The sequence below is a fragment of the Helianthus annuus genome, chromosome 10 (assembly GCF_002127325.2).
Source record: "Helianthus annuus cultivar XRQ/B chromosome 10, HanXRQr2.0-SUNRISE, whole genome shotgun sequence".
NCBI lineage: Eukaryota > Viridiplantae > Streptophyta > Magnoliopsida > Asterales > Asteraceae > Helianthus > Helianthus annuus.
The window spans coordinates 171,081,410-171,105,306 of NC_035442.2; the positions used below are offsets into that span (position 1 = coordinate 171,081,410).

At 38.6% G+C, this 23,897-nt stretch overlaps 1 protein-coding gene across 1 annotated transcript; it reads left to right on the forward strand.

Moving 5' to 3' along the window:
• Nucleotides 1–18,912: 18,912 nt before the first annotated feature.
• On the forward strand, nucleotides 18,913–23,298 carry LOC110895473 (proline-rich receptor-like protein kinase PERK15). Its single transcript, XM_022142794.2, has 8 exons — nucleotides 18,913–19,405; nucleotides 19,898–20,413; nucleotides 20,851–20,937; nucleotides 21,037–21,107; nucleotides 21,231–21,307; nucleotides 21,497–21,641; nucleotides 22,198–22,359; nucleotides 22,752–23,298. The coding sequence occupies exons 1-8, from the start codon at nucleotides 19,093–19,095 to the stop codon at nucleotides 23,043–23,045; spliced, it is 1,665 nt and encodes a 554-aa protein (XP_021998486.1). The 5' UTR covers nucleotides 18,913–19,092; the 3' UTR covers nucleotides 23,046–23,298.
• The last annotated feature ends 599 nt before the right edge of the window (nucleotides 23,299–23,897 follow it).

Sequence of the window (23,897 nt, forward strand, 5' to 3'; positions counted from 1 at the left end):
CGGAGTAGGGTTTGAAGGATGGAGAGTGTTCAGAAATTGCTCTTGACTCTCTGCTTTGGTGAGTAATTCACGAAACGGAAGAGAGTCATGAGCGGTCCGAATAGCCCTGGACCAACTTTCAAATGTGGATCCGAGACCACAAAGAAACCAGTGAGTTTTATCTGTGTCACTCATCGGATGGCCTATGGCTGACAATTGATCGCAAATAGTTTTGAACTTACGACCAAATTCAGCAACGGTGGATGACCCTCTGGTTAATTGACGAAGATTGTCGCGAAGAAGGTGCATCCGCTTGAGTGTTGTTGTATGCCGCTTCAAGAGCGGTCCAGATTTGACGGGCTGTCGTGAGTCCTAAAATCTCAGCAACGGCCTCCTCCGTCAAGGAGGAATTTAAGATGAGAACCGCCTGTTGGTCTGCAAGAAACCAGGCGGTATAGGTAGGGTTTGGTTGGTCTTTGTCATCGATACTAATGGTTTTTGGTGGTGCAGGAGAAGAGCCATCGACATGGCTGAGGAGTTTTTGGTTAGCAAGAAGAGGGACGAGTTGATTGCGCCAATAGAGGTAGTTGGTAGAGGAGAGTTTGATAGTAGGCATGTGGAGAATATTAGCCATGGGGAGGGAGATTTCGGCAGTGGTGGTGGAGGAAGAGGAAGGATTCGACATGGTAGGAGAAGGAAGAAGAGAGGATCGAAGATGTTAGGCTGATACCATGAAAGGTTAAAATTCTCTCTGATGATTGAGAGAGATGCTGATCTATTATATACAATAATACAAGGCTAATTACAAGGAAAAAGAAAAGGAAAGTCATAACTATAATTGGTTACAAGTTTGACTATACAAAGTAAATGCACGAGCAATAATAGGATAAATAGTTGCTGCAGAATATACTATCTTTTAGCGTATCTTTACAAGTTCGAATGAGAGTATCAAAAGTGGGTTCGCACGAAACTCCTACTGGGTTCGCACGAAGCTGGTCTGTTGGTACTTAGACTATAGACTAGATCAATTCTACACGACTCGACCTAATTCCCTATAGTTATGACTCTGATAACAATCAGTCACACCCCAACCGATGGCGGAATCATCGGGGCGTGGCACTGAGCGAAACAGATTGTTTAATAGAATCCATAACAACTATTAAATGACAATATTTATAAGGTTTAACATCCCATACTATTAAACAAATATTTCAAAATAGTCATTACAGATATTCAGTCTCAAAAACAAATTCCATTCCGACAACTCAGATTTTATTTGGTGAGTTTCTAGACTTCCTAACTTGTTTGCAGCATAACATCCAAATCAACCTGTCACATACGTTAAAATAAAAGTTAATACATAAAGTAAAGGTGAGTACACAAGTTTGCATAGATATAGTAATAAAAGCGTTTTACGCATAACCATCATGTAACTCGTAACGGGCGAAGCATGTAACTATCAACAATGCTACCACCTAACCACGAGACAGCGTTGTAGAGTATACGCGACACATGTTCACCGAAGCGAACACGTGAAGTAAAGTAATGTGATCCCTAGCAACCCCTGTCACACAGGTACTGAGTCCAAACTATAGTACTATCGTTGCTAGAGGCGGTCTAGTGTAACACTGTGTAAGCATAGTAACAAGCATTCAACAAATCACGTATAGCATGCGGGAGCAGTTAGTGTTTATAAAGTGTTTGCGTTGTGTGTTGTGTTTTGATAGAGAACGCATGTAACGCCCAAAAGTGCGTTAAAAGAAAATGGGTTCGGGTATACTCACAGTGTGTGTTTAGCAAGTAAACACAATCTGGATTGGATTGAAGGGAGCGCCGGATCAGCCTGCGTACGGGAACAGAAGCATAAGTCTTCCAAGTGCTGACACGGTCGAAATCAGAGTGTCGAGTGTGGTGAAAAGCGAGTTAAGTGTCTGACAGACTATCCGGGTGGATGGGTCCAGTCCATCCGGGCGGATGGTCTGTGGTTATTTGTGAATCGTTAAAAATTCTGAACTTTTGCTTAAAACGTTTTTAACAGTCTTGATAACAAGAATCAGACCACGGAAAGCGTCAGGGTCAGGTTATCTGGACGGATGGACATTGTCCATTCAGACGGATGGCTGAGCTAAAGTTTTGGTAAAAGTTTTTCTCAAACAGCGGTTTTGGTTAACGGTGACGGACATGTTAACGGATTCAAAAAACGGAAAATATCAAGCCTAGTTCATTCGGACGGATGGGTCTTGCCCATTCGATCGAATGCTCTGTTCTTGATGAAGATTCATGCTCTACCCGTTAGTCGGTCCATCTCTTTGGTGGGAATCAGTTCCCGAGTCGGCTCTTGACTATGGAATGAGTCGAGAGTCCGATTGAATCCCGATTCCACCATTGTTTTATAAAAGTCAAAGAAAGTTTACATGTAAATTGAAAAATGTGAAAATCCTTTAGATCTTGAACCAATCTCGATTAAATGATGCTCCACAACAGTTTGCCTAAGCAAAACAAGTGGAAACCACCTTCGAGAGGTCTAAAATCAGTGATTTCGAGAAAAAGCTAAAGTGTGTGTGTGATTTTGATGAAGAAGATGGAGTAGAAGTGAAATGGGATGAAGATTGAAGAAGATTTGAGAGAAAATGCTTACAAAAAGGCCTTGAATCGCGACTGAGAGCTTGGGAGCGGATGAGAGTGTCAAAGTGTTGAAATGGAGACATAAGACTTGTATTTATAGTGGAGGGAGAAGTTTAAGGCGGTGCGCGATATGCTGTGTCCGGATGGCTCCATCCGGACGGATGGGCCCCATCCGGGCGGATGGCCCATTCGGACGGTTAGGTTGTGTTTGGTTAGTTTTCCAACTTTGGTTCGTTTGTTAAGCGTTGCGTTGCGTTTTATCGAGTTGCGAGTGAGCGTATAAGCATTGTGTTGATAACCACATAACATTCTAAACAAGTAATCACACAAATAGCACACATAACATATATAAATCCGTGTTTCGAGTTTGCGTTGCGATAAGCGTTAAGTAACAAGCGTTATAAATAGCGTTTAAATGCGACAATTGTAATTAAATAAGCGTTGTAATATGCGTTGAAAAAATAGTTTAACGCATAGCGTTAATCAAATCTCGATAGTACAGGAGTTCATGAAAGAAATACGATAAAAGTAGGAACAACCGAAATACGGGTTGTTACAGTTAAGGTCTAAGGGCACATTTTTTCGAGCTCGAAAAGGGTACAACAATTCTTAGGGCCGACCCTGTGCTTAACCGTTCAGAGGCAAATGTTTGACTAATTTAGAATAGAGGTCTTAACCATTTAGAAAAAGAAAAAGAAAAAAAGAAGATTGCAAAATAACAAAATGTTATTTACTTTAAAAAAAAAGATATGATTCTTACTTTACAAACATTTTATTAACATATAACATGTGGACATTTCATAAAGGGTATTCATGTGTCCATTATACCTAATTAATTTCTAGATGTAAAATGGTAATATTAATGTTCTACATTTGAACCTTGCCATACTTTACATCATGATAAACAAATCATTTCATATGAAATTGTGATATGGCAGGAAAGGGAAATGATATCTTAAGCTAGGATATGAGGATGAAAATTGCTATTGGATCTGCAAAAGGATTGGCGTATTTACATGAAGATTGTGAGTTGTTAGTTAGGAACTGTTTTTGTTTTCTTTGTAACTGTTTCAAACTGTCAAGTTATTAGTTCATATAACTATTGGAACTAATTCGCATTGCAGGTCAACCGAAGATCATTCATTGGGACATCAAGTCTGCAAATATACTTCTTGATAACAGTTTTGAGCCGAAGGTAAAAATTACTTGCATCACATATTGTTGAAGTCTTAAATCGGATTAAAAACTTAATATTACTTATCAGTTAACTTTTTGCATCGAATATCATCTTATGTCAAAGTTAATTTTTTTTTTATTTAGGTTGCAGATTTTGGACTTGCTCGATTCTGAAACAGATACTCACGTTTCTACTCGTGTGATTGGCACTTTTGGGTAAGATTTTCTCTTACTTTTTTTTTCATTCTAAAATCACATCATTCACATTAATAATATAATGCGTGACTAAAAGTTTTTTAAAATATTATAAATGACCTTTAGCCACACATTTATTCAAATATATGGCAGGCCGGTTTTGGAAAAAGTGTGGCCGTAGGCCATTTTTCACTTAGTGCAAATTTTTTGATTGTTTTCTTTATATTATAAAAAGTGGTTGTGAGTGGAGTAGAAAGAAAATGTTACTGTTCATCTGTATATTTGAGGTGACACTGTTCATCCCTTTATAACATTTCTAGTATATTTTAAAAGTGGTTGTGAGTGGAGAGTAGAGAAAAAATAATGATAAAGTTATAAAAAATATTATTTAACTAAAAAGGAGAGAAAACTGTAGTGATTTTTAGTGTAATTATAGGGTAGAAATGATGGAAGGGATGTGAATGCTCTAAGACTCTATTTTGCTTCGTTTACTCCCTTAAAAAGTTTTGTAAATGGACCAAGATACGGTCGTTCTTTGATTGTTTAGTCTAAAAAATTCTTGACACGGAGTTAGTCTTTTTAACTTTCGTGTGGCCTTAGATAACAATCTAAGTAAGCTTTTTCGACTTGATGTCATTGGATCTATGTAGCAGAAGTCTTGAAACGGATTGTCAGATCGCAAATAAAGTGCTTGTAATACTTGAACACACGTATGCAAGTAAAACACTTTGCATTACTAAAGAAAGTTTCATAAAGGTGGTAGTTGTTTACAGGTTGCCGGAGATGTTTCAAATGAGATCCAAATTGCCTATTTATACTACTTAGACTTGATCTAGATGGTTTCATATCTAGATGATTCATATACACAAATCTACATGCTAGTATCAAGTTATGTCCAAGTTAATGTCTAGATATTTATACAAAAGTATCTTGGATATTTAAGGGTTCTTTCTAGAGTGTTCCCAAGTAACTTTCCTAGTCAACATTTCTGAATATCTCTAAGGAAAAGTCTAGTGTCATTAATGAAATGTCTTAGATGTTTCTAGGTCCTTCTGAGTAACTTTTTTGGTCTATAACTTTGTACCAGGTTTCAGAGAATTCCGTCCAAGTCCTCCTGATGATTCTAGATTTGCCTGGAGAGTTCTAGATGTCGGGAATTGCGATTTGAGTTTAGTGGGCTGTGACATCCTCCCCCACCTATATTTGCGACGTCCTCGTCGTGACGCTTGAATGCTTTATGATTTTTCATGAGTTGTATGGCAGATAATGTCTTGCCTCAGTGCCTTGCATCCGAGTCCAAGGTTGTTGTGTGTACATGGTTTCCTTTGATGATGTAGAGGGTGTTTATAAACGTTACTAGAACGAATTTTACCCTTCGATAAACTCCCGGACTAACCTGTGTATCCAAGTGTTCAAGCACAAACCCAAGCAAAACAACCTTCAACCATTTGGCCTGTGACACAGCTTCCTCACCTTCAATGTAATGATGTTTGCTAAATAGTTTATTTTGGTTATCTAAAAAACTTAAATCGATGATGAGTGTTACCTACAATCTTAACTTTGCAATTATAGTTGGAATGCCTAAGCTTATTTTCTTATGATGTGTTACTATTAGCATAATGCCCCAAACCATCCTATATAACTTGGTAATTATTATGGTTGGAATCTTATTACGCCCTTGAATGAATTGAAACTATATTCAAGTAGGTTACTCACTTGTAAATACTGTCTGAAAAGGCCACATTGCAAATCTTGCAAAATCCCAAAAAGGAAAATAATGCCTCTTACTTTAGGAATTTAGGAGATAATATCCACATGTGGGAGCCTAACACAACACAACCAGTTGAGAAAATGCCTAAGAAAATGCTAGAAAAAAATGTTGATATTTGTACAATATTATTACGGCAGCTTTTAGCATATTGTCAACGATTATACCAGTTTATCCATGAAAGATAGTGACTTTATTGTTAGGGTATCTACTCATATTTTTAGTCTTATTTGATATAGTTATAATTCCAAAGGTTTGGTTAAGTATAAGAAGTTATGAATTGAATCAATAATTAGAAAAGAACAATGAAGAATATATTTGGGGGAACTAGACTCAAATCATTTCATTAATTCATAATCACTACATGCTCAAATCAAATGCCTTTATAGGCTTACAAAAGGGAAACGCTAGACAAGGAAACAAATTGGCCACTACTCTAATTAACCTTAAGACTAACAAAGGAAAACAAGTGCTGAAATAGTGGAAGGAAACAATTGCAGGTAGTAAACCACGTTGTGCATGGACATGTGTGACAAGGCAACTTTGTAAATGGACAAAGCATACCCAAAGTGTATTATCTTTAGCAAGTTTGTAAATGGATATCAGGTTCACATAGTATTAGAACCATTTGGGTGTTTGAATTTAATGTTAAATTCAGAAACGTCTATTGTATCAAAACTCTCTTTTTTCTGTCTTGTTGGTGCACTTGTGTCTGTACTTTGTCTGTATTCGGTCACGATGTAAACGATGTCCTTGTTATTGTTGTAAGTTGACCAAGTCAACCATCCTCCGGTTTGACTTGGACAACAGTTTGTAAAATGTTGTAAGATGTTCTGTGTCGAAGGATAGCTAATCGAAGGATATTGTAGATCCTTCGATGACATCGAAAGATAGGCTACGAAGGATACTGTTAGACTTCGAAGGATATGCAATCCTTCGAAGTATTTGTGGATCATTCGACAGCTTTGTCATCGATAGATGATCCTTCGATCATCTATCGGATCCTTCGGACCAGACATCAGATGTTGGGTATATATATACCCATGCAGTGTTGTTCTCAATAGAGACTTAGACAGAAACATACCCACACTTTGAGAGAAACTGCTGTGAGAACACACACACTTAGAGAGTTTGCAAAACCCATTTGTGAACATTGAGCTTGTAACCGAAACCTTTCATACGTATTAATACAAGTGGTGTTAATCGGTGAACCTTGTGTGTTTGTGTTTATACTTGTCTCATCCCGGTTTGCTTGCTAGCTTGGATTCCGCACTCGCTAGTGGGTTAGTCTAACAAGGTTTAGGTTCGTCATCCTCCGAGAAGGGACCTACAAGTGGTATCAGAGCTAAGGCTCTTTACCTTGTTTAAAACCGGGTTTTATTCAAGTTCTTGGTGTGTTTGGACATTTGGTTTTGCACCCGTTTTGGAGTTTTTATTGCACTTTTAAACTGAAAAACGTGTTCTAAACTTACCGGGAGTGTTCATAAGCGGGTTGGGTAACTTAAAAACTTGTTTTTAAGCTTTTGGTGATTTCCGGTCATATTTCCGGTCATTATTCCGGTGACTGGTTTGTGGATAGGGGTGTCCATTTTGGGAAATATTTTCAAAGTTGGTAGAAAGTACAGTCTGCCCATTCCTTTTTGCCGAAAGTTGACTTCACCAACCCATCACCTTTTCACCAACCTGTCACATCAGTGTCAGTGTGTCAGTGGATCTCGAAAGATATCTTTCGACATCGAAAGACCATCTTTCGATCAAGGAAGGCTCGATAGATCATCATCTTTCGACCCATCCTTCGAAGTCCGAAACATATCTTTCGATCAGGGAATCTATTCGAAAGACAGTTATTCGAAAGATAAGGATATATACTCGAAAGATAAGGATCTTTCAAATAGTGAACCCTTCGAGCTTGTGAATCTTTTGAAATCATTGTTCGAGATTCAACAGTGATCATTCGAGCACTGTTGATCCTTCGAACAAAATCTGATCTTTCGTTTGTGGTCTTTCTATTATTAATAAGTTTCTGTGATTTTAGATCTTTCGAACAGGATCCTTCGGCTGTGTGATCTTTCGGAATATTCACTTAGCATTTATTTTGCTTATCAATCATGAATCCGAATTGGTGGAATCCGGCCCCAGACAGTGGTAAATATACCAGTTCTGGTTTCACTCCCTCATGGTGGGGTACACCGGCTCCCGATAGTGGAAAGTACACAAGTACAAGTCTATCTCCTTCATGGGCCGAGTCTCCAGTGTCGACATCTTCTCAAGCCAATCAGTGGGCGTTAGTCTCGAATCAAACTCCGAGTATCCAAAGTATCTTACTGAGCGAAAGCGAAACAGGAAGTTTGAATCGACCTCCGAAGCTGATGCATTTAAACGAGTATCCGGGTTGGGCTGATCGTTTCCGTACATATGTTCTTGGCCAAAATACAGAGCTGTGGATACGTTTCACCACAGATTTTGATCAAGCTATCGAGGTCGCTGCTTCATCAACTGCTAGTTTTGCCGATCTTCCAGAGGATCAAAAGAAAATATATGCTCTGGAAAAGAAAGCCTACGCCATTCTCACTCAGGCGTTAAGCAAAGACATCTATCATCAGTTTGTCAGCTTCAAGACTACAAAGAAGTTGTGGGACGGTTTGAAAACCAGGGGAGTAGGGAATGAAGCAACACGTCAATTGCGTCATGATCTGCTCAAGAAAGAATTCGACTGTTTCACGTGTTTAGATAAGGAGTCTTTGGGAGACATGACAAGTCGGTTTTATCATTTGCTTACTGAGTTGAATAATTTTGGTGTGATAACGACTCAAGCGGAAGTGGTGAAAAAGTTTGCTGATGCTTTGCCTCCCCAATGGAGTAGTTTCTTGGAAATCCTGAAGTATAACGGAGTGTTGAAAACTACAAATATCAACGACTTCGTGCAGCTTTTGGAAAACAAGGATCAGGAGGAAACATTAAAGGCGAAGAGAGTTCCATTGCCACAAAATCCAGAAATGTATTGTGGAACTTCCAATACTTCGTCTGCAAGAACAGGTCCACATGCTCCTTTGCAAACGGCTTTTGTCACAAGTACAGATATGTATGGCAATCCGGTGCAAGTTCCTGTTAAGCCACCTCCCACCACAGACATGTATGGAAATCCAATACAACCACCTCCTCCTCCTCCTGCTCAACAACAACGTGCATGTTATGGAGGAACATCATCTGCTGGTCAACAATCAAAGCCAAGTACAGTACAGCTAGATACTTCCAGCTTCTCTAAAGTCAGTGTAGAAGTAGCTAAGGAACACATGGAGCTGCTTAACACTGTAGTGAGCGCGTACTGTGGGTTAATAGAAGGTCAGATTGGCAACATTAATCTGACACAAGAAGATTACAGGCAGATTGATAAGGAAGAGATGGACTTGATGGATATCAAGTGGGCCTTTGCTAGTGCTGTGAGAAGGGCAAAGGATTGGATGGAAAGTACTGGCAAAACCAGCTTGGAAAGTAAGCGAGACACCAAGTATGGGTTCGATAAGCAGGCTGTAAAGTGCTTCAACTGTGGTGAACGGGGTCACTTTAAGAGGGAATGTACAAAGCCAGCCCAGCACGGGAATCAAAACCCTTTCAGAAACCAAGGCAACCAGCAGAACAGAAACAATGAGCGTACATTGGTGCCTGTCAACAACCAAACTAACCGGGCTCTTGCAGTTCAGGTGGATGAAGGTTGTGACTGGTCAATCCAGTTGGGTGGTGATGCTCCCGATGGAACAGCATGTTTTGCTCAGATTGTGAAGGAGCTAGTTCACACCAGTGGTGGAGAATCTTCTGCCAGTGGTGGTGAATCATCTGAAGATGAAGACTCTTCTGGGTACAGCAGGAGTGTTGATGAAGAATCATCCAATTCTGGTGATGATCATGTGGGTGAGACATCAAATGCAACAATCGATGCAGATATTGATGAACTTTTGGAGGAAGCTGCAGCAGAAGCTCAAAGAAGATCTATTCTGGTGGATCAAGCTGCTTATACCTCGTCTTCTCTCCATTCAGCCTTTATGGCTAATGTCGACGGTTCATCAAGTCAGGTATGTGTCGATGAACCCACTGCTATTAACTGTGATGAATGTGATAGATTGCATGCTAGGTGTGCTGACTTAGAAGGAAACATGTCTGAGTTGCAAGCTAAACATGATGCTTTACAAGCTAGTTTGTTTGACTTGCAAGACAAACATAGTTCCTTGAGTGCTGAGTGGTGTGACTTGCAAAGCAAGCATGAGGCTTTGCAAGAGAAATATGATGTGACATTCATCCACAATCAGAAGTTGACTGTGGATCTCTCAAAATGCACAGAAGCCAACATGTTTTATGAAAACCATGAAAAAGAATTTAAGTCAGTAATTGAGACCTTAAAGAAAGATAAAACTGAACTGACAAAAATGGTTTCAAGAAAACAAACTGATATTAATTTGTATATATCTCGCCTGGAGATTATGTAAAAAGAGATGGCTTGTGTGAAAACAGAAAGCGATGCGATCCAGCTTAAGCTAGACAGTTATTTGAGCTCTAGCTATGTGTTGGATCACATCATTGATGTTCAGAAGGAAAAGAAGGATGTCACATGCATTGGCTACAAGAAATGTCCACCACCGGTTAGACACAATTATGATGCCATGCCTGATGAAGAGGACAGGGTGTTCTTTGAACCATCTGTGCCTCTAGATGTGAAAGAGTTTGCTGCAGGACTCGGATACCAAAAGGAAGTATCCTCAGATTCAGATGTGTCAGCAGATACATTTGTAAGTGCTGAACAGAATCAAGATCCTCCAGTTGTGATTGAGGATGCTGATTCTTCTGATGATGAATCTGATGATACTATCCCAGCAAAGTCTGATGCGGTAGTTAAAAATGAGGACATACCTCTCGAGAATCACATTCTATGTGACCCCCCTGTGAAACCCGCTAAGACTGTTGCAACTGAGTCCTCATCTGCAGAAGAACCGGAGAGTGTGAATTTGCTGTACACTCTTGTTGGTGATGATAAAATTTACTCAGACAAAGATTTTCCCATTAAGAATGTTAATCAATCCTTAATATGTAAAGTCTTTGAAAATTCGACAAGTAAGTTTTTGGGAAAGTCAGGACCACGTGTTACAGTTACACAGTGTCCTCCTATTCCAAAGGCTGAAATTCGAAAACAATTTGGCAACAAGAAATTACCAACAGTGCCAAAACAGCAAAATCACACCAAGCCCAAAGAAAAATCACCGGCTCAAGTCCAAAAGAAGCCGAATCAAAAGAAGAAGACAAACGTTAACTTTGTGAAATCGACGGGAACGGATAAAATTGAGACCTTTGAAAACAAATCTAACTTAGAGTTTGTCAAGAAAGCTATTATACAGAAAAGGAATGAACCAAGCAGTTCAAAACCTAGTACCTCGGGTTCACAAAGTTCATCATCATCGGCTAGACAAACACATGATACTTCGGGGTTTGTTGAACGAAGATCATGTTTTGAGTGTGGAACAATTGGACATATTATTCGAAATTGTCCATATCTTCATAAGCAAAAAGAAAAAGTTGATGTTCCCCGTGACCACAATGACCGTAAGCGATCTGTTTCTGTAAAACAAGATCCCCGCCTTGCAAAAGAAAGGGAAAAGAAACAGAAACGCCAACAGGTCAAGAAGATTGAAAAAGCAATTAAAACCGATGTGGTTCAAAAACAATCTGTTGCTGTAAAACCAGACAATTCTAAAACTTCAAACAATCAAGAAGTTAAAGTTTTAAAGAAAGACACTGGTAAAACAAAACAGACCTGGAAACCAAAATCGGTTACTGAATCAGGGGGACCATCACAATTCACCAACCATCAAAGACAAGAAGTTATTGTCATTGATGAAAATGGAAGACCCAAGACCACAATGGCTTGGGTCCCCATCTCCAACTAATTCATTTGAGTTCATGTGCAGGGTGTTCCAGGAGGAACTGTCAGTAGTCATTGGATTGTTGATAGTGGGGCATCCAGGCACATGACAGGCGACATGAAGCTTCTCTACGACGTCAAATCTATTAGAGGAGGTTATGTTGCTTTTGCTGGAGATAAAGGTGGATATATAACGGGTGAAGGAATGATATCCAACGGGATTGTCAGCTTTGACAAGATCAATTTTGTGCAACAACTTGATCACAATCTTCTTAGTGTTTCTCAAATCTGTGACAAGCAGTTCTCAGTACACTTTGATGCTAATGGATGTTATGTGCTGAAGCCGGGCTTCAAAATTCCAAAAGAATGGATTCTCTTGTCGGCTCCAAGGATAAATGATTTGTACGTCCTTGACATGAGCCAAGCTATTACTACGTCTGCACAAGCAACTTGTTTCGTTTCCAAAGCCACAGAAAAAGACACTATCTCTTGGCACAGACGAATGGGTCACATTCACTTACGCAAAATGAATCATTTGGTTTCAAATGAATTGGTGAATGGTGTTCCCCTCAAAAATTTCCATCTTCAAGACGTCTGTGTTTCGTGCCAGAAGGGAAAGCAAACAAAGAAGAAGCACCCTACTAAGAAGATCAACACGGTGGCAGTTCCTCTTGAACGTTTGCACATGGATTTGTTCGGTCCTGTCAAGCACAAGAGTATTCGGGGTGATCAATACTGCCTCGTGATAACTGATGATTATTCAAGATTTTCTTGGGTTGCATTCATGGCACACAAGAGTGAAACCTTTGGCATTATCAAAAACTTGATCATTCAGATTGAGAATTTGTATAAGTTGAAGGTTAGGCGGATACGTAGCGACAATGGTACTGAATTTAAAAATCATTCCATGACGGAGTTTTGCACTTCAAAGGGTATTCTTCATGAGTTTAGTGCAGCTTATACTCCTCAACAGAATGGTGTCGCTGAACGTAAGAACCGCACATTGATCGAGACTGCTAGGACAATGTTGGTAGAGTCCCAGCTACCCATTCCATTCTGGACTGAAGCTGTGGCCTCTGCATGTTACACATTGAACCGAGTCCTTACAGTCAAAAGGCACAACAAGACCTGCTTTGAGCTTCTTCAAAAACGGAAACCAGATTTGTCTTATCTTGAACCGTTTGGAGCTCCATGCACAATCATCGATCCTAATGGAAAGTTTGGAGCAAAAGCAATTGATGGATACTTTCTTGGGTATGCCACCCCTAACTTACGAGTCTGGAATCTAGAGACTAAAAGGGTCGAGGAATGGTCTGAGGTCAGAGTACAAAGGCACACCTTGCCGGTCAAAAATCCGGGTCAACCTTGGATGTTTGAGTACGATGACTTCTTCAATTCGATCAATGTTGAAGCCGTTGAAGAAAATGCTGCGGCTAGGATGTTTTTCGAGAGTGACAATGCAACAGTTTCACCGGTGGTTCGTCCAATTCTTGTTAATCAAGAACCATCTTCTTCGGTGAACAATACACAATGAGGATTTTCATGATGCAAACGAATTGAACGAATCTTCAGAGGATGATGAATTTCTAGATGCAGATCAAGAAGCCCCAACAACAGCAGTTCATGGTACTTCAGAGGGTACTCCTCCAGTGGATGCCCATAGAACAGCTGAGGCTACTGCATCATCCTCTTCGTCAATTCCGGGCCTTGATTTGGTTGTTGATCTTAATCTTAACAACCTGGGTATAAATATTCCAGTTCCAGATAATCCAGAAACAAGAATTCATAATACCCATCCTCAACAAAACATCATTGGAAATGTGCAAAGTGGCGTTCAAACAAGAAACATGTTGCGAAATAACAACAATGCAGGTTTGTATGCGGCTATTCGAGAATCCGGGCAACAAAACGATTGGTCCTTCGCGTGTTATGTCTCACAGGAAGAACCAAGAACGTGGAAAGAAGCCTTGAAAGATAACGCTTGGGTTGAAGCAATGCAGGAAGAACTGCAACAATTCCAGAAGCTGGGTGTCTGGAAACTCGTAGAGAAACCTGCTGGATACAAGAAGATTGGTACCCGTTGGGTTTTCAAATGCAAAAAGGATGACCGCGGAGTTGTTATCCGAAACAAAGCACGTTTAGTCGTTCAAGGTTTTCGTCAGATTGAAGGGATCGACTACAACGAAGTGTATGCACCAGTGGCACGTCTCGAAGCAATTCGAATCTTTCTAGCCTATGCGTCCTTCAAAGGATTCAAGGTTTATCAGATGGATGTGAAAAGTGCATTCTTACATGGTGTGGTTGAAGAAGAGGTATACGTCGAACAACCTCCAGGTTTTGAAGATCCTATCCATCCCGATCGGGTTTGGTTGCTCAACAAAGCTCTTTATGGTCTTCATCAAGCACCGCGAGCTTGGTATGCAACCTTATCACACTATCTGCTGGAGAACGGTTTTCGTAGAGGTCTTATCGACTGTACTCTTTTCATCAAAGAACAAGATGGAGATCTTCTTCTGGTACAGGTATACGTTGATGATATTATTTTTGGTTCTACTAGTGATGTCTTGTGTAGGAATTTCGAGCGCATAATGCAGGATAAATTCGAGATGAGTGCTATGGGGGAAATGACCTTCTTCTTGGGCCTACAAGTACAACAAACAGAGTCTGGGATATTCATCCATCAGACTAAATATGTTGGTGACATCTTGAGTCGGTTCCAGATGTCTGATGCAACGCCCATTGGTACCCCATTGCCAACTAATCACGGAATTACTCCAGATTTGAAGGGAGAAGCTGTCAGTCCCTCAAACTATCGCGCGATGATCGGTTCTCTTATGTACCTCACAGCATCAAGGCCAGACATAATGTATCCAACGTGCCTGCTTGCCAGATATCAAGTTAACCCGAAGGCCTCACATCTTGCAGCTGTCAAAAGGATTTTTCGTTATTTGAAGGCGTACCCTGACACCGGTCTGTGGTACCCTAGGGATAATAACTTTGAACTGGTTGCATTCAGTGATTCTGATTTTGGCGGATGCAAAATCGACGGTAAATCCACAACGGCTGGATGTCAGTTTTTAGGAAATCGCCTAGTCACATGGCAGTGCAAGAAGCAGACATGCGTCGCTACATCAACATGCGAAGCTGAATACATTGCTGCCTCAAGTTGTTGCTCCCAAGTTCTTTGGATCCAACAACAAATGCGGGACTACGGTTTTGAATTCCTAACTACTCCTATTTACGTTGATAATTCTGCTGCTTTAGATATCACTAGAAATCCTGTGCAGCACTCAAAGACCAAACACATCGAAATCAAATATCACTTCATACGTGATTGCTTTGAGAAAAGGCTAATCGATGTTGTTAAGGTCCACACCGATGACCAACGTGCCGACTTATTTACCAAAGCATTTGACAAATCAAGATTTGACTTTTTATTATTGGTAAACGGCATTAAGGTCAAGCAAGAGTAAAACCAACATCGGAAAATCATTTTTGTAAATATCTTTGTGTTTTAAATTTGTCTTAGTTTATTGATTTTAGGGGGAGTAAATCCAAAAATCTGAAAATCCAAAAACATCGAAAAATTTCAAAAACACAAAAACAATAGAAAAACAAAAATGAGTTTCCTGGCGAGCAAAAGAGAAAATGATAGTACATCAGTGGTCTATCCAAACCTCTTTAAACCTTAAATGAAAAACGATAAGCAGCTCTATATAAGATGTATCGGTAGGCTCACAATCATTTTAAAGTGTGCAGGGTGATATAAATCTTAATCGACTGAAGACCAGGTGGGAACCATTCATTGGCATATGGTCTTAGTACCGAAATTTCGTTTGATAGATTGCCGAGGTTCTGAGATATTCGGTCTTTATGCTGCTTATCATCTGGGTATCATGGTTGTATCTTTTACCGAAAAATAACGGGGACGCAAGTCTAGATCTTCCATGATACTATACATACGTGTACATATTACATACTGCATACTGCATTCGACCTCAATAAGTGATAAACAATCACATGTCCAATCAAATAAGTGATAAAATATCACATTTATCCGGGAGTCAAGTTCGTCTCTCTGCTCTACGGAAGTACTGACCTGTTCACGGACTTGCTCCTGTGCCCTCATGCATATGAAAATCAAGTTCCTCATCAATAAGTGATTATATCACATAGGGCTTGTTTTCAATCAAAATAAGTGAGAATCTCACATCATATACGGTCAAACAGATGATAATCGGTATACTCACCGGTAAGATGAACTCTCGTGCATACCTTGATACGGGAATGTGTCGTGATGTGGATGAACACCGGTCGGTAAGTATAAATCATACCTTAACGTATCCCCTCGCCATGATTACATCTGATAAGTTGAGCTTAAGTGGACAACAATACCGATAATCGTTATAGGATGCTTATCTTAATGTTAACTAATTGAACAACAAGAGCGTTTTGGCATGACCGTACACTGATATGATTCTCTTACCCTCGAAACTCGCAAAAAGAATGTCTGTATATATTTATTTACTGTTTTCAGTCTTTACATTTGAAAAATTCAAAAAAATTACCAAAAAGATTTTATTTCTATTTTATTTTCGATCGTACGATGTTGGAACTCGAGTCTTCGTTACCTGAAACCTGACTGGAAACCGAACTGACTAAATCTTCATAAACGGTCAAAATTTGCAAGTTTTGAAAGTTGGAAACTAAAATTGACAAATTTATTAAACTTTCAACCTGTCGGACGGTGTTTGATTGTGATATGGTCATTAGTGTGTCATTTGTTTATGATAACTATATTCCAAGCAGTTGTTCTCATTACGCGTTTAGATTTCTTGCATGTGCAGATTCTAAAGGCTAGGAGAACATGGTCGATGACAAGCTTCGGAATGAAGACACGACGTGAAGGCACTCAAAGGATGAAGATGATCGAGTTGCCGCTGGCCATCATCAACACCACAAGGATCTCACTTCATAAAGATCAAGTCATTCACGAGCATAACTCAAGGGGGAGCTTATGTTAAGGGGGAGTTTGTCAACACACTTCCTACATGATACGGGTAGTTTGTTGATACACTTTCTGCTTTCAAGACGTGAAGACTTTGAAGATCCTCCGACAATGAAGACTTGAAAGGACATCAGAATTTTGAGAACTCGAAGACCAAAGACCATCGAAGTTCGAGACAAAGCTACAGCCAAGGGGGAGTTTGTTGGTGCACTTGTGTCTGTACTTTGTCTGTATTCGGTCACGATGTAAACGATGTCCTTGTTATTGTTGTAAGTTGACCAAGTCAACCATCCTCCGGTTTGACTTGGACAACAGTTTGTAAAATGTTGTAAGATGTTCTGTGTCGAAGGATAGCTAATCGAAGGATATTGTAGATCCTTCGATGACATCGAAAGATAGGCTACGAAGGATACTGTTAGACTTCGAAGGATATGCAATCCTTCGAAGTATTTGTGGATCATTCGACAGCTTTGTCATCGATAGATGATCCTTCGATCATCTATCGGATCCTTCGGACCAGACATCAGATGCTGGGTATATATATACCCATGCAGTGTTGTTCTCAATAGAGACTTAGACAGAAACATACCCACACTTTGAGAGAAACTGCTGTGAGAACACACACACTTAGAGAGTTTGCAAAACCCATTTGTGAACATTGAGCTTGTAACCGAAACCTTTCATACGTATTAATACAAGTGGTGTTAATCGGTGAACCTTGTGTGTTTGTGTTTATACTTGTCTCATCCCGGTTTGCTTGCTAGCTTGGATTCCGCACTCGCTAGTGGGTTAGTATAACAAGGTTTAGGTTCGTCATCCTCCGAGAAGGGACCTACATGTCTTAACCATGTGTTGACTATCACTATAGCCAACAATCCAATCATTATTGTTAGTAACAGAGGAATTACCTGAAAAACCAAAAACACGTTTGTAACACCCATTAGCACAAAAATTCAAACAAATTACCTCCTAAATTAGCATTTTGTGAGTCTTCATCATTATTTATTACAATTAGGAGACCTAGCGGCCTAGAAACTTGATCAGAGGTTAAAGCGGGGATTGTAGAGGCAGAGGACGGATCATACTTGTTTGACAAAGAGTTGTTCAATGTAGGAGACCTAGTTCCTTGATTAATGAAATGACTTCCTTTTGATTTAGAGTTCTGTAGATACCCAAGAATCTCATAACATATAACCACAATGTGTTCTAATTTGTTGTAATGTGTACACCTCATATTAGGATTTGGAACCCTATTAAATTTTTTCTTGTTTTCAAAAACTTGACTACTTTTTTTAAAACAACGTTTTGGGTTTGGTTTTTTTTTTAAAAAATGTTTGAATTCTTGTGAGACCTTTCCCTAGATATGATTGAGAAAGTAGATTTGACTTAGGAAAGAGAGTCACTAGTTAATAAAGATGTCCTAACGAGTTGATACACATCATCAACACCCATAAGAAACTGCGTTAATTTTAACATATGACTGAGGTCACTAAAATCTTTTGAAGCCCAACAAGTATAAGAAGGAAGTTGTGATCAAACTATTTCCACATAATATTAAGTTTAGGGTGAACGGAGTGGGCGGTAAACGTGTTTACCGAGCGGTAACACCGCCGCCAATGGTGTTTACCGCTCGGCTGCATTGTTTGATCGGTGAAGGTTTACCAATGAGGAAAGGGGGAGAGAGAAATGTGTGTGGTGGGGTCCGTTACTTCTCAACCAATCAGACATTTTTTTTTTTTTAAATAGTTTACTTAAACCCCGTTAGGTAAACCACCGCCAACATTTTTGAGCATTAGGTAGACAATTTAGATGAATTGACGTGCCACTGTCTGATTGGGTGAATAGAGAGTTTACCTATTTCAAATAGGTAACCACTCCCTTCAACCTTATGATAATATTGAGACACCAATATGCCATTTTGACTTAATGAGTTAATCTATTAATATAAACCAAATATGACAAGACCCATCTATGTTATCATACGTTTTTTTAAAGTATTACCATACTTTAGAAGCAAAGTTTGAAAAAACTTGACCCATATAATTCAATTGATACATAAGCTACTAAAGGGTTAATCTTGATAAGTTACGAGAAATCCCACTAGAGTGTATAAAATTAAGAAAACTTAACCAACTTTTTAATGAAACACTAAATAGTAAATATCCGTCAATTCCTAGTCTGGGCAAGAGTCTTTGTGCCGATAAGAATGAGTCATTGGTCAAACCACAAAGAAAAATATTCTCACACATGTCTAAAGGACTAGAATCCAGTGCGATGTCGTTTAGCCACTTTTTCCCATACAGCTTCTACACCACTACACTCACACCACCATCTTTCTCCTTCATGTGATAGAGCGTCTTTCGAAAAGCGAATTTTCCCTTTTTCTTTTCCTTTATTCTCTCCACCACTAACAATCCTTAACCTCCGCCGCCGATGTCGTCATCACCGCCACCGGAAATCTCTCCGCCGTCTCCTCTCCAACCGTCAGTAATCAACGTCACAACTCCGCCGTCATCTTTTCCCCTATTTCCACCAACAAATGCAAGTTCTGAACCGGATCCTTCGGCACCGGTTCAAACTCGATCTGGTAATAATAATAACAACTCTGCATTGGTTTCTCTTGGAGTTGGAATCGGCATTGGCGGTGCAGTTGTTCTCGTGTTTGTTGCTGTTTTCGTTGTGTGGTACAAGAGGCGGAAGAGACGACGTCGTGCCGCAGCTGCGGATGATCCGCTAGGGTTTAAAGGTTAGTTTTTTTTTTTTTTTTTGTTGATTTTGATTAGTTTCTGTTTGTGTATGTTAATGGCTATAGATTTTGATGTTGGTGATTTGACAGTCAATTTGGAAATGCTAGATGAGTAGATTCAACTGTTAGTATCATTGTGTGGTGTGATGAAGTGTAGTATAATGAAGGGATGCAGTTTGATTTTGGGTTGGGTTGGGTTGGGGTTACTGAATCTTAATTTATATGATTTCAGATATCATCAATTTGTTAAAAGAAGAAAAAAGCTAGCATCAACTATCTATGAATCTCATTTATTATCATACTGGAACTATTTTTATTTATTTCTTTAGTAGTTTTCGTCTAAGACATATCTATCGTATTTGTTTTCGTTTGGATTGTAATAGTTAGTACTTATTTTTTCTGCACCAACTTGCTTAAGTTTTGGTCTCATATTGCAGTTATGTGATATTTTGTTACATTAGTAAACATTTCTTGTTGCTATGCATTTTGTAGATGGCCTTGGCGGCGCACCTCAAAACTGGCAACATAATGTTCCTCCCTCAAAGGAAAAAACGAACGGATTGCCTTCAAAGTTCAATAATTCACCATCTAATTTTCAATTATCTTCATTTGGTTCTTCAGCCCCTCCTCAACCACATTCAACAAGTAGTGCAAGCTCTGAGAAGCCCAATCCAACTAACATGGCTTATGGAAACAATAAGACCGTATTTACATATGAAGAGTTAGCAAATGCAGCTGATGGTTTCTCACAAGCCAATCTTCTTGGTCAAGGTGGTTTTGGGTATGTTCATAAAGGAATCCTTCCAAATGGAGAAGTAGTTGCTATTAAACAATTGAAAATTGGAAGTGGACAAGGGGAACGTGAATTTCAGGCTGAAGTTGCTACCATTAGCCGTGTTCATCATAAACATCTCGTTTCATTGGTTGGATACTGCACTTCTGGGCTTCTTCAAAGGATGTTAGTTTATGAGTTTGTTCCGAACAACACTCTCGAGTTCCATCTACACGGTGAGTGAATTTTGATTTAGAAATTAAGCATCATAATTCATATCATATGTAATATGTTTGGCAAATTTAAACCTAATTCACACCAATACACTTTTGCCACTTGAGTATCACTTTTGCTTTGTTTATGCCAATTTTTGGTAGGAATTTTCACAAAAAAAAGAAAAAGAAAAAAAGAAGATTGCAAAATAACAAAATGTTATTTACTTTACAAAAAAAAAAAAAAAAAAAAAAAAAAAAAAAAAAAAACTATGATTCTTACTTTACAAACATTTTATTAACATATAACATGTGGACATTTCATTAAGGGTATTCATGTGTCCATTATACCTAAATAATTCCTAGATGTAAAATGGTAATATTAATGTTCTACATTTGAACCTTGCCCTACTTTACACCATGATAAACAAATAATTTCATATGAAATTGTGATATGGCAGGAAAGGGAAATGATATCTTAAACTGGGATATGAGGATGAAAATTGCTCTAGGATCAGCAAAAGGATTGGCATATTTACATGAAGATTGTGAGTCGTTAGTTAGGAACTATTTTTGTTTTCTTTGTAACTATTTCAAACTTTCAAGTTATTAGTTCATATAACTATTGGAACTAATTCGCATTGCAGGTCAACCGAAGATCATTCATCGGGACATCAAGTCTGCAAATATACTTCTTGATAACAGTTTTGAGCCGAAGGTAAAAATTGCATGCATCACATATTGTTGAAGTCTTAAATCGGATTAAAAACTTAATATTACTTATCAGTTAACTTTTTGCATCGAATATCATCTTATGTCAAAGTTAAATTCTTTTATTTAGGTTGCAGATTTTGGACTTGCTCGATTTACTTCTGAAACAGATACTCACGTTTCTACTCGTGTGATGGGAACTTTTGGGTAAGATTTTCTCTTACTTTTTTTCCATTCTAAAATCACATCATTCACATATCAACTTACATAGTCCATCTTTGTTGTTTTATTATAGTCATTATAAATATAGTCCATCTTTGTTGTTTTATTATAGTCATTATAAATAAATAGTCATACGAACATGTATTCAATGTAAATGAATACTTGCTTTCACAGCTATTTAGCTCCAGAGTATGCTCTTACTGGGAAGTTGACTGAAAAGTCAGATGTCTTTTCCTTTGGTGTCATGCTTCTTGAATTGATTACCGGACGCCGACCCATTGATAAAGCTCAATTTTTGGATGATAATATTGTTGACTGGGTGAGTTTTTTTTTTTATTTGGTAGTTTTCTGGAAGTTGGTGTTGTTTAAAATATAAAGAGTTAAATGCCATTTTAGTCCCTGTGGTTTGGGCCATTTTGCCAGTTTAGTCCAAAGGTTTCATTTTTAACATGTGGGTCCAAAAAGGTTTCACAGTTGCCATTTTAGTCCACCGGGTTAACTTCATCCATTTTTTCTATTAACGAGAAAGGCAATTCGGTCATTTTATATGGCTGAATTGCCCTTTTAGTTAACAGAATTACATACAAAATGACCGAATTGGCCTTCTCGTTAACAGAAAAAATGGATGAAGTTAACCAAGTGGACTAAAATGGCAACTGTGAAACCTTTTTGGACCCACATGTTAAAAATGAAACCTTTGGACTAAACTAGCAAAATGGCCCAAACCACAGGGACTAAAATGACATTTAACTCAAATATAAAACATCATTATTTTCTATGCAAAACCAAAGTGATCATATATTTTAATAACAAGTGTTTCCTTGTAACGTTTTGCGTTACTAAAAATTACTGATTGACACACAACTCATGTTTAGGCAAGGCCATTGCTAAGTCAAGCGTTGGAAGATGGCAACTTTAGCACATTGGCTGATGCAAGATTGCAGAATAATTATGACTGTACTGAAATGTCTAGGGTAATTACTTGTGCTGCTGTTTGTGTGCGCCACTTAGCAAGACGTAGACCATCAATGAGCCAGGTACTTTTGCTAACCTTTCATATGTCACCCATTTGATGAACCTTGAAAAGTAGAGGTGGCAAAATGAGGGGTTAGGTGGGTTTGGTCTGGGTTAAAACAGGTAATAGTAAATACAGGTCCAAATGGGTCGTGCTGGGTTGCGTTGACCCAAAGTGATTTGCTATAAAAGTTTTGTATCTTTCAATAGATTTGCTATAAAAGTTTTGTATCTTTCAATAAATAGTTAGCCTGTCAAAAATAGTTAAAATGATTTTGGTTAAGCTAATTTTTCGAAAAATGATTTTGGTGTTTTTGTGCATTGAAAATATACTTTAGGGAATTCTGGTTTGTTTAATGCTTTTCATTTTAAGCTTAAATAAGTAGAGGTTACATGAATCGTCCATTGGGTGTAGATATCTCGAGCCTTAGAAGGAAACCTGCCACTAGAGGAATTGGATGAGGGTATCAAACCTGGGCACAACAAATTAAATGGTTCTAATGAAAGCTCGGATTTTGACACAGCCCAATACAGAGAACAGCTAAAAAAGTTCCAAAAAATGGCATTTGAAAGCCAAAATAACTCTAGCGTGTGGAGCGCACCCACAAGCAATCTTGGACAACAACCATCTGGATCTAGCAGTGAGGGCTTAAGAACAACACGCGATCTGGGGTCGAGTGTCGGAACTCATCAAATACCAATCGATTGATAAGATATATAAACACTGAATCCAGTTTGTAGGATTCTTGATTTTCAAAGTTAGTAGGAAGATTTATTTTGAATATTGTGTTTAATTGTTTACATAGAGGTAGTTTATCATTGTACAGAGGACTAAAGTGCAGTTTATGGTTTGATTGGTTTTGTTGAACTAGGAGGTTGGGACCAAAAGGTTTATGTTTGTTATAGTGGCATGTTCGTGTATTTTTATGGTTTGAGACATTTATTCCAGCTTTTGTTCTTTGCTTTCTGTTTATTTAACATATTTTTAAATGATATGTGTATCTTTTTTTTTCAAGTTACAATTACATGTTTCCATGGTTATTGACTTATTGCTGGAAGAGCTACTACTATGTGGTTTTGGTTAGAACTGCAAGACTAGTAAACCATGAAAGATATTGTTTACCAGAGAACTCTTACAACCTGAGGGTGCTTGGGGCGTTACTTGGGTAAGTGATGCAAGTGGCGGATCTATAAAATCTTTTCGTGAGACGAAAATTTTTAGGGGTCGAAATTCTGGCCAAAGATTACTCATACAAACAATGTTTTAAATCTAAACTTCATTGCTTGTATAATTTTTCAAATCCTAGTCCCTATTCATTAATCACTTACCTAAAGCCGAAATTCTGGACAAAATTCGAATGACGAAGGGATTCGCCTGTGACAAAGGATGATTGTTGGGTATGAGCACCATTTGGTCGTTACTCGTTCTTCTTCTTTGCATTTGTCTCTGGAGTTTTTATTAAGGTTTAAATCTTTAAATTCATGGACTAAGGCCTAACTCCTAAGGGTAAAGGTATAGGGTTTGAGCTTAAGGTCATTGGGCTAATAAGGTTTAAACCAA

What these genes read in the sequence shown, in the direction of transcription:
- LOC110895473 (XM_022142794.2), top strand. Translation starts at nt 19,093, where the DNA reads ATGTCGTCATCACCGCCACCGGAAATCTCTCCGCCGTCTCCTCTCCAA. An exon ending in TCTCGAGTTCCATCTACACG is followed by an intron (nt 20,414 to 20,850) that starts GTGAGTGAATTT and finishes GTGATATGGCAG; the next exon opens with GAAAGGGAAATGATATCTTA. An exon ending in CGTGTGATGGGAACTTTTGG is followed by an intron (nt 21,308 to 21,496) that starts GTAAGATTTTCT and finishes TTGCTTTCACAG; the next exon opens with CTATTTAGCTCCAGAGTATG.